At 45.1% G+C, this 11878-nt stretch overlaps 1 protein-coding gene across 1 annotated transcript; it reads left to right on the plus strand.

Annotated features, from left to right (window-relative positions):
- Positions 1-5285: 5285 nt before the first annotated feature.
- LOC143567120 (uncharacterized) lies at positions 5286-6248 on the plus strand. The gene has a single exon (XM_077053615.1). The coding sequence runs from the start codon at positions 5286-5288 to the stop codon at positions 6246-6248; it is 963 nt and encodes a 320-aa protein (XP_076909730.1).
- The last annotated feature ends 5630 nt before the right edge of the window (positions 6249-11878 follow it).

Genomic DNA, 11878 nt, shown 5'->3' on the forward strand with positions numbered 1-11878 from the left:
TTTACACCGGCTAAAAAGACTACTAAGAGATAAAAAGATATAAGTCGGCTAAGCATTTAATAGGGTATGTAAAGTTGATAAACTATTTAATTTTGGCGGCTAAAATTAGAAGACTAAAAGAGAAAAAGAATACGACTAAGTGAAGCTTTAGTCTACAAGCCGAATTAGAGCCAGCTAAAAAGGAATCTATGAAGCCAGCTAAGTGAATAAACACATATCCCGAAGCCGGCTAAGAGTCAAAGATGTCGGCTATATAACCAGAGATGTAAGCTAAGTTTAGTCATCTTTGATACACGACGAATTTTTATAGGCTAAAAGTGAGCCTCGTTTACTTTTGACAAAAAATTGTGCCCATAAAGTGGCTGCTAAGGCTTAGCCGGCTTCACTGACGTGTCTTGTTTCTTAAGTAAAAACTTAATGATTGAATAGATGTATGCGAAATTAGACACGTATATTTTAAAAAATTTTAAATCAAACTTATTTATTTTAGTAATTAGGCCTTAATTAAATACATCCAACTTCCAAGTACTTTTTTTAAAAAATAACTAGAATTTTTACCCGCGCTTCGCGGCGGTGAAAACATTCGATCATGCCTTTGGAAACGATCAAGTAATGAACATATCCGTGCGTTGTAGTACTCGTACTCATGGTTCCTTCATCTGTAGCTTACCGTCGCTAGTATATAAAACTAAAATACCAAACTCCAAATTTTAAAATGGCATATTGCAATAAGATACAACCATAGGGCAACAGTCAACCTACCATCAAATTATAAACCTGATGTCCTACTCACTGCAACTAATACAACAAAAACATAAAAGTAGCATTATGCAAACCTATTATGAATTTCAGTTTGAAAAACACAACATGAATTTGTACAAAAATCATGAAAAATCAAAGGTAACTTAAGCACATTTGAGTGCATGAACTAAACAACACCGTTATAGTCATCCACCTCCCCGCCTTCCAATACTCCGCCTTGGCGTCCACCACCTCACGAAAACCAAGTTTTTATGCCGCCATGAACCACATAGTGGTATCGTGTGTGTTGTTGTTCGAAGTGACGGAAGTTGTGGTCGTCTAAAATTGACCACATATGGGTCGTTATCAGGCATAGGGTTTGGAAGTTTACCTTAGCCGTTGCGATCCACACGAAAAAGGACATGCATCTTAACCGTACTTGCAAATAAACACTAAATCAACAATTGCAAAAGGCCAATAAAGATAAGCAACCTTGTAATTGATGTAGGCCATTTAGATAAACCAGTGAAGATAAAATTGCATCCAAAAGTGTAAGGAATGAAAGAGTATAGATTAAGAAAATATAAACCAAAATTTTGTTATTCAATATGCATAACTTTGCTTGTCCCTTCCAAACAGTATGGATCAATATTCATGTAACCAATGCAGTTTTAAATCTCGTCAAACTACATCAACCATTCAATCTAAAAGTTAAGGTTGTATCAAACCCTCATCAATGAGCTACAGTACACACTGCCAGTGGTTTGTGAAACAAATTTCAATAAAAAGTAATTAACTAAAGAAAGGACATCAAATTAAACAAACCTGAGAAACGTATGTAATCAAACGGATACCTGCGTAAGGAAAGCCTGAAACAAAACCGAAATAGAATCAGTTCTCGTGTAACTAAGCAGCAAAATATACACTGTAGAGGTAGGGTATGAAACCCACCATTTGGCTAAGTATGACACTAATTGCATACGCCGGGCGGAACACTAGGCGCCAGGAAGCCAATAACGCAGGGCATAGTGCATGACGCGAAGAGTGGAGTCCAATATAACTTTTCCTGACACCTCGGGAATGGTAATGCAAAGGTCCCACCAGCATGGGACAAAAAGATGGTAACCCACGTAGGGATAAACACCAAACCAATGAGGATTAGACAACACATAAAGGATGGTACAAACAGTATAATCAAATTCTTGTCAAAAGGCCATGATGCCCACCAACTTCCACCAACCACCACGACCGCACGAGTGGGGAATATTATTGGTGGAGAACCTGACAAGGTGGTTGGTCACACTCTCTCTCCTTTGGCTATAAATACCAGTAAACCTCCAAATGGTAAAGGACAGACTCTCTCTTACTATCACTATCAAATTATACTACCTCGTATTATCAAATACTGATTCTCACGCCGGAGGGTGGTTACGAGAGAATCCCCCCATTCCTCGTAACGAGCTCACGGTGTTCTATTTTGCAGGATACACTTGTCTGCGCCAAGAAGGTTTTATAACCCATCGTGTAGAATACTTAGCCATTACCCTCGGACTAACGTGTTAGATCTTGAGGGGTGGATTCGTGTTTCTTCATTGGCGCCATCCGTGCATAAAGCGAGAACAGTAACTCACTCCGTTCTTGGCTCAGATGAGTGGCAAGACTACACTAAAGGAGGTTGGCCAAAAAACCAACCTAGAGGGAAACATCGAAAATCTGAACGTAGAAAATACGGATGGAGGTCTCCTTAATGCCTCCACCGTTCATCCTACCATGACAGATAAGCAGCAAACAAAAGCGCGTTCCAAAGCAGCCATGCCGCCGGACATCATGGCGTGGCTCGAGGTTGAATAACAAAAGTTGAGAGACAAAGTACAAGTAAAAATGGCATCCGTTGTGAAACCTAGATCACCGTTTGAGACAGATTCTAGTAGCAACGAAGAATCTGAAGAAATCTCCACGCCGGCTAAGGCGAAAACACCATTCGTCAAAACGCCTCCTGCTAAGCAAAACAGCAAAGCAGGAGAGAAAGCCCAGAGGTCGAACCAAAAGGCAGACTCACGCCTAGACGACCCTGACTATGAAGAGAGCTGTAAAGGACCAGAGGCCAGAAAGTTAGTAAAATACCACCCAGAAGCGGCGGTAGGTTTTTCCAAACCATACCGGCCAACAACATCGGCGGGAAAACGTAAAGTGCGATATTTTGTGACCCAACGTAAAGATCACTCAACAGTTTAGCCAACAACGGCGACACATCAGTGACCCAACAGATATTCTGAATGTCATCAGAAAGGATAACGAAACGCTTGAAGACTTCATCACTAGATTCTACCAGGAAGACCTGAACATCGGCGGCGTAAGCGAAGAACTTTTGCGGGCAGCCTTTCGCCAAAACGTAAAGTGCGATGATCTCATACGGAACCTTACGGGTAGAGATGGCATGCCGCAGCGATGGGACGATGTTATGACCGCGGCTAATAGATACGCGCGTATGGAAAAAAGTGTGGGAAAAGAACTAGCAAAGAACGATGCTAGGAACGACATTAATAGGGCCCGCCAGGGCAAAAGAATATCCTCCGTATGGTTGAGGTTGAACAGCGAAAGAGAGTCCACATTCGATCCATCCAAAGCAAGACAAAAAGGTCAATCAAGTACGCCCCAAACGAACGGATCTAGATGGACCCCGCTGACAAGAAGCCCAGCCCATATAATGTATAACGAAGGAATCCAGCTGAAGAAGCCGGCACCAGTCAAACAGGGGCCAAGCACAGATATGAAAAGTTATTGCGACTTTCATGAGCAACATGGCCACACGACAAATCAGTGTATCAATTTGAAAGACGCGATCGAAGAATGTGTCAAAAATGGCAAACTGGATCACCTTGTTAGAAACATACGAGGGAAGTACATACGCCCACCTCCAAGAGATAGCGGAAGACCAGAAAAGAAGATCAAAGATCTACACGCTAATATGATCTCGAGCAACGTTCAGAGCAAGAAAAGGAGGACAGAATGGGCGCCATAGAAGGAAGAACAAGTTATCTTTCCAAGAGTCAGAGGAGGGGCGAACAAAAAGGCACCCTTAGTAATCACAGCCGTTTTCGGTAATTACAGGATGCCGCGCTTCTTTGTCGACACAAGTGAAACGTCCAATATCATGTAACTCCAGTGTTTCGACCTGGTAAACGAAGAAGACAAACGCCGGTTGACAGCAGTGAATGCCCCAATCACAGGGTTCAACCAAAGTATCGCATACCCGTTGGGACAGCTGACATTCGCAGTCGAACTGAGCGATGGGCTCCACTCCCGAACAGAAGAGGTTGATTTTCTAGTAATGGAAACTTCTCACCCACAATACGATATAATCTTGGGAAGAGAAGCCATTGGTGACTTCAACGCTACCCCGTCAACAGCACACGGGATAGTGGGGATACCAACCCCGACCGGGATAGCAATGATCCACGCCAACAAGGAGTGTAACATGGCAGAAAGAAAAACACCGTCGCAGAAGATGCAAAAAACCAACAAGATCAGAGAAGTGGAAAAATGGGCGCTCAACAAAAAATTCCCAGAGCAAAGCATAACTATTGGCCCAACTATCTCAGAAGAAGCACGTGCAGCGCTCAAGAGCTTATTACTCAAAACATCGATGTCTTCGCTTGGACCCCAGCGGATATGACGGGAGTCTCAAGAAGCAAAGCGGAACATGAGTTAAAAGTTAACCCAAATTTCATCCCGGTGGTATAAAAGCGAAGAAAAATGGGGCCAGAACAGGCAAAAGCCTGTGACGAGCAGGTCCAGCAAATGATCGATGCAGGCATAATCCGAGAAATTCAGTACCAAACTTGGGTAGCAAACCCGGTAATGGTACCCAAGTCAAGTGGCCAGTGTCGCATGTGTATTGACTTCAAGGATCTAAACAAGGCGTGCCCAAAAGATTGTTACCCCTTGCCAGAGATCGACCTTAAAGTTGAGGCACTGGTACCCTTTCAGTTCAAGTGTTTTGTAGATGCTTACAAGGGGTATCATCAAATCCACATGGCGATAAAAGACCAAGACAAAACGGCGTTCAGAACAAACAGCGGAACATATTGTTATAAAATGATGCCATTTGGCCTCAAGAACGTTGGGTCTACTTACCAAAGGTTGATGGACAAAGAGTTCAAACCTCAAATTGGGAGGAACCTGGAAGTTTACATGGATGACCTCGTCATTAAAAGCAAGACGGAAGGAGCCATGTTAAAAGATATCGAGGAGACCTTCAAAACTCTAAGGTCAATTAGCATGAAGCTCAACCCGGGTAAGTGTTCCTTCGGCATGAAAGAAGGAACATTCCTAGGAGTAATCGTGACGAATGGTGGCTTCAAAGCCAACCCAGAGAAATTGGAAGCCGTACGAAAAATGCCATCGCCAAAATCGGTCAAACAAGTACAAACGCTCAATAGCGGTTAGTCGCCCTGAATAGATTTTTGTCTAGTCACGCTGAAAAGTCATTCCCGTTCGTCTCAACCTTGAGAAATTGCCTCAAGAAGTCTCAATTTCGATGGATGGAAGAAGTAGAAACGGCGTTCCAAGAAATCAAGTCACGACTGGAAGAGCTACCAACACTCACAGCGCCCAAAGCTGGAGAACCATTAATAGTATACTTAGCAGCATCAGAAAAAACAGTCAGCGCAGTCTTGATGGTGGAAAGAAATGGTGTTCAAACACCCATTTATTACATAAGCCGCACACTGGCAGATGCAGAAACAAGATACTCCACCTTGGAAAAGTTAGTCTTATCCTTGGTTCAAACAGCGCGACGTTTGAGAAGATACTTCCAGGGCCATCCAATACATGTTCTCACCAACTTTCGCTTACAAAACGTATTGGGCAAGCAAGAATTTTTGGGGAGACTTGCCCAGTGGGTGATAGAATTGGGAAAATGTGCCATTGAATACAAGCCAAGGCCAGCAATTAAAGGCCAGGTTTTGGTTGATTTCATCGCAGAAATCCCTCAAGAAAAAGAGGAAGAATGCAAAAGAGAGATCGAAGTCCCTGTAGATCAAAAGAAATATGAAGTCTGGAAGATGTTCACAGACGGAGCTTCTAATGACGAAGGCGCTGGAGCAGGCCTAAAGATAACCAACCCAGAAGGACAACACTTCACGTACGCATTACGATTAGAATTCAAAAGCACAAACAACGAGGCGGAGTACGAAGCATTGTTGGCAGGGTTAAGAATCGCTAGAAAGCTAGGGGCCCTCCATTTGGAAGCACATGTGGACTCCATGTTAGTGGCAAACCAAAATGAAGGATCGTATGATGCAAAGGACGATAAGATGGCGTCATACCTAGCGCAAGCTAAGGCGCTAATGGCAACTTTCGCCACATGCAAGGTGAAACACATCAATAAAAGTGAGAACAAACAGGCTGACGCCTTAAGCAAACTTGCATCCGTCGGGTTCGAGCACCTCACAAAAGACATCCGCATCGAAGTCCTGGTTACGCCTTCAATAATGAACAAATAAATTCTCGTTTGCTCGGAAGCAGAAAAAAGTTGGATGACACCAGCATCTTGCCAGAAAAGAAAGCAGATGCGCGGAAGATCCGCCATAAAGCGTTGAATTATACAATCCAAGGAGATATCCTATATAGGCGATCATACTTGGGCCCACTCCTCAGATGCGTAGACCCACAGGACGCAAATTATCTGCTTAGAGAAATTCATGAAGGAATATGTGGCGTACACGCAGGTCTGAGGATGGTGGTGGCGAAAATCATGAACACGGGATACTATTGGCCGGGCATGCATGTTGACGCCGAGAAAGAATTGAGAAAATGCAGTGCTTGTCAACGCCATGCACCAAACACCCTGCGTCCGAAAAACGCCATGATACCGGTAACAGCTTCTTGGTCATTTCAGAAATGGGCAATAGATATAACCGGACCATTTCCACAGGCGCCAGGCCGCGTGAAATTTTTGATCGTAGCGATCGATTACTTCACAAAGTGGGTCGAAGCAAAGCCGGTGGAAACAATCAACGAAACGAGCATCAAGAAGTTTATTTGGGAATTTATAATTTGTCGGTTTGGATTACCCATGAGCTTAGTCAGTGACAACGGAACACAATTCGCTGACCAGCATATCCAAAAATGGTTGAAAAGAGCTCAATGTCACGCAGACATTCACTTCTGTTGCTCATCCAAAGGGAATGGCGAAGTAGAACGCGCCAACAGAACAATCGTGGGCGGAACCAAGAAAAGATTAGCAAACCACAAATCCGGATGGGTCGATCAGCTACCTCACGTACTATGGGCCATAAGAACGCATAAAAACACAAGCAACGCGGAAACTCCATTCAGCCTAACTTATGGTACTGAAGCAATGATCCCCGCCGAAGTTGGCGTCCCGTCGCCAAGAATCACAATACCGAAAGACAATGACGCAGAAAGGAAGTTAGACCTAATGCTTCTTGAAGAGCGTCGAGAGTTGGCGGCAATAAGAGAACAAAATTACAAACGCCAACTACAAAAGTATTACAACGCTAAAGTGAAAATATGTGAGTTCAACATCGGAGATTACATCCTTCGCAACAACGAGGAATCAAGAGAACAACCGCAAGGCAAACTAGCGACATCTTGGGAAGGCCCATACCAGATCAAGGAAGTATTGGGAAAAGGCGCCTACACTTTGATGCACCTCGATGGTTCAGCGATTCCTAGAACATGGAACGCAGCACAATTGCGAAGGTGTTATATGTAAATCGATTCCAATTGTAAAAATAGGCCAAGGGTCAAATATGAATGGAAACGATACTCCTCATTTCACAAAACAAACCTTTTCATTTATAAGCAAAAATTTACAAGCGAGCACTTACGCCCACACAAAAAAAAGGAGAAATACAGAAAAAGAACACAAAAGAAAAGGCCTAATCTACATCGTTGACACTCCTTCCAGAGTCAGCGACCGAAATATCCTCTTGATCGCCAGCAAGAGCGGTGGAAGGACCAGCCTACGAAAGCTCAAGCAAATTCCTCAATAGCTGCACGCCATTCTCTTCCTTGGCATACTGAGCAATTCCGAAAGAATAGGAAACGTGAGGGAATCATAGTCCGTCTCAGCAGCAGCATACTCCTTTTCCACGTCAATGGCGTGAAGGGCATTGGCCTCAAGTGGAAGGTTGTTGCGCAAATGTGCAATACCATCATGAAAACCAGCCTTATGACCAAGCTGTTGAGAAGCATTGACAAGGGCTCCAACGCAGCGCGTTAAATCATCAACACTAATGATGCGTTGAGCAACCTAAACAAAGGAAAATATTATTAGAGTAAATAAAAAATAATATACGGGGGGAGAGCAGCGAAAGAAGATAATACCTTGCAAATAGCATGCTTCAGCAACCAATCGCGGTCGGCAGCGGTGGCAGCAAGCTCAGAGTTCAAAACCATAATGGCCTCCTCATTAGAAGCCAGCGTATCAGCCAACTTACCAGCAACTGCCTTTCTCACCACGGCTTCCGTCTCCAACTCTTCAATACGCTTACGAAGATCAGCGTTTTCACTCTCGAGTCGAGCGGAAGCCTCCTTGGCAGCAACAGCGCGGCTGCGTGCGTCCGCAAGATCAGCGTTTAACTTCTTGCACGCAGCCTCAAACTCCATATAGCGGGCGGCGCAGTCGCGGGCAGACTCTGCCAGGTCTGCCTCAGCCTTAGCCAATTTCGCTTCAACATTGCTTAAAGCTTGGCGATGATCAGCCAATTCTTTACCTGCTTTCCAGGCGCCGGCCTCAGCGTCTTTCACCAACTGTTCCATCTCTCTCATGCGAACACCGGCATCAATTTTGTCCTCATGAATGGCACGGTTCTCGCGCAGCAACTCCGCAAAACAAGAGAAGGCCTGGACTTGGTGAAAAGCAGCATCGGAGTACAAAGTGCCTCGGGGCTGGATCTTACGAGCAATGCGCTCACCGGGAGGAACAGCGCACTCCAAAAACTCGGAACAGGTGGCGGGATCCTCAAAATTGGACCCACAATTAACCTTCCAGCGGGGGCGGAAAACTTGGCTCGCCTCTATGGAATCGCGGGGATCCATATCCACATCCAGTACACCCCCACTCAAACATCTGCTGAACCCGCCGCTGCTACTCGCCTTGGATTTTGAAAAATTTACCCTGCACCGTCGCACCAAGGAGAAAAGGAGGCAGCGGCACAGCCTCATCACCATCAAGAAATAAAGACTTTTCTGGTGAGGACTGTCTTGATTTCAAAAAATCAGCGACAGAGAGACCCGATGATTCAAGACTAACCTTAGGTGATTCGTCCACAATCGCCTTCATTGGTTGCGCAGACAACGATGGCAGCGAGACAACTGGAATTGACCCAGTTGAAGCACGAACAGTCGTCAAAATGGTCTCGGCATCATTGGCAAACTCAGCATCTGTACAGTTGGCCCAGCCTCCGACAAGTTGCCAACACTTGTCATCATCGGCAAACTAGCATAAAGAGCCGCCAGAGAAGATGTAACGACAGAAGTTGCGGGAGAAACAGTCGACGAAGAAATCGCCATCAAACCTAAAATAAGCTAATGATTTCAGAGAAGGTCAAGTTCAATCAAAAGAAAGAGTAGAAAAATATATACCTGACGATTTAACAAGACCACGCTTGACAAAACCACTAAGACGAGGTTTCTTGACAGCGCGGAGCACCTCTTCATCACCTTCATTAATCACAAGGGGTGGGACCCAAATGGTGTGGAACATTGAAAGCCCCACCCACTGAGGAGGAAGAGGAAGAGAAAGAAGATGGACCGGTAGATACGAAACTCGTGTCCACAACGGTTCCAGAAGCTGCAGCTGCAGAAAACACATCAGTCGCCACCAAAATGGGAGTGGCAACCAATGTGGTTAGCGCAGACACAACAACCACAGGCTGTGAAGATGTTGGCGAGTAGAAGCCAACAGAAACCTGTGCGGAAGTGGTTGGGGAAGACGCCATGCTGGCACTCACACTGAGTGCTTCAAGCAATGAAACCGACGACGACACCGGAACCCCAAAGGGAACGGCAGAGACCACGACGACATCGTCATCATCATCCACGGCGTCTCTTGCGGCGGCGTCTATCGGAAACGCAACCGTCTCCCCACCACTGCGTTGTGCGCCCCTACCACTGCACTTAGGAAGGCGCACAACGTTAGATCGTCTACCTGAAAAGGAGAATGAAACGTTAGTAAAATAAACAAAGCAAACGGTGGAAACAGTTGAAGAACTTACCACTCTGAAGGGTAACAGAGCTAGGAGGTGGCAGCGGCCGCGAGGCAGATGGTTGCACCATAGGAAGAGGAAACACAAAGTTTCGAGTGGTCCAAGTAAGGATCGACTCTTCGCGGGGACCTAACTCCCTTCGCCCCAGCATCTTAACGCCCTTAGCTACAGGTTGTAGGAGGAGCATGCGGTCGTCCACCTCTGAAGAAAAACAAGTTAGGATATCATCAAAAAATAATAATAATAATAATAATAATAATAATAATAAATACTAACCTTGACCGCCATTAAGAATGACCGGTACAAAAGCCGCATCATCCTAGATACGACTCATGCCGAATAACACCAACGCGCGCTCCGAATAATGACGGAGCGGAGACAGGCTAGCCAGCAAAGTGGTGAACCAGTCCGAACCGGAATAAGGAACCACTTTCGGCTCAGGAAGCTCCTTCACATCCGTGAAAAACATGGGATGTGGCACCACACGAGCGGACACGTAGAAGAACACACTCTTCCACTCATGCAAACTGGGAGGTGCATCCAAAGCAATGGCCTTTGTACCAGGGCGGGTGTTCAAGTTATACCATCCCTGGGCGAAACGCCACCGTTAAAAAGCCGATAACTTATCAGTCGTCGGAGTAATACTGAGACAATGACAGGTATATTCGAAATGGCGAAGACGATCCATTCCGAACGGATGAATCTGGCAAAGATGCAGCCCAAAAACACCCAGAACATCCACCAAAAATCGGGTAAGGGGCAAACGAAGATTGCCCAAAAAGAAATACTCCCAGTACACGGAAATCTTGCCGGCAGGAGCCTCCCGATCAGTCCTGCCAGGGGCAGGCAACTCGGGCTCATACTCAGGGCCAAGATTGAACACCTTGACAATATCATTGAAGTCCTCGGCAGACATACGACAACCGACGAACTCCATAGAATTATTCTTCTTAGTCTTTGAGGTTTGGGAAGACTCAGCCATGAAAATAAAGAAGGCAATGAGAAGAAATGAGAGAAAAAGAAAACTATGAGAAATGGTGCTTAAGGCGGTGTAACCTCCCCCTATTTATACTAATTGCAATTAATGAGGGACAGGGGTACAAAAAGGATAATTAACACGTGACCCAATCGGAAAGCACCACGATAATAACGTGACAGAGGGTATGCACTACAGCTGGGCGCGTCACCGGGATTCTCGCCCACTCGCCTGACACAGGCAGAAAGTCTGCAGGGCAGAGCAACGGCGTCAAACTGTCACGTCCAGCAGTCGTTTCACTGACTTGCATTTAATTCACTCACCAATGCCAAACTACACGTCATCCACATAAAGGGAAACAAAAACGGTAAGTGTTGGCAGAAAAGGTTACGCCAACATGGGATGATTCAAGATAAATCACACGCCAAAGCAGACGCCAACATGGGATGATTTAATATAAATCACCCGCCAAAATAGGCGCCAACATGGGATGATTTAATATAAATCACCCGCCAAAATGGGCGCCAACAGGGGATGATTTAATATAAATCACCCGCCAAAATGGACGCCAACATGGGATGATTCAAGATAAATCACCCGCCAAAGCAGGCGCCAACATGGGATGATTTAATATAAATCACCTGCCAAAATACGCGCCAACATGGGATGATTTAATATAAATCACCCGCCAAAATAGACGCCATCATGGAATGATTTAAGATAAATCACTCGCCAAAGCAGGCGCCAACATGGGATGATTTAAGATAAATCACCCGCCGAAATAGGCGACATCACGGAATGATTTAGTATAAATCACCCGCCAAAATGGGCACAATCATGGAATGATTTAATATAAATCACCCGCCAAAATAGGCGACATCATGAGATGATTTAAAATAAATCACCCGCCAAAATAGGCGCC

The sequence above is a fragment of the Bidens hawaiensis genome, unplaced genomic scaffold (genome assembly GCF_021521415.1).
Source record: "Bidens hawaiensis isolate Kalapana, Puna unplaced genomic scaffold, B.hawaiensis_p1.1 tig00023221_1, whole genome shotgun sequence".
NCBI classification, from domain to species: domain Eukaryota; kingdom Viridiplantae; phylum Streptophyta; class Magnoliopsida; order Asterales; family Asteraceae; genus Bidens; species Bidens hawaiensis.

Excerpts from the sequence above, each read along its gene's own strand:
- LOC143567120 (XM_077053615.1), top strand. The coding sequence starts at position 5,286 with ATGGAAGAAGTAGAAACGGCGTTCCAAGAAATCAAGTCACGACTGGAA.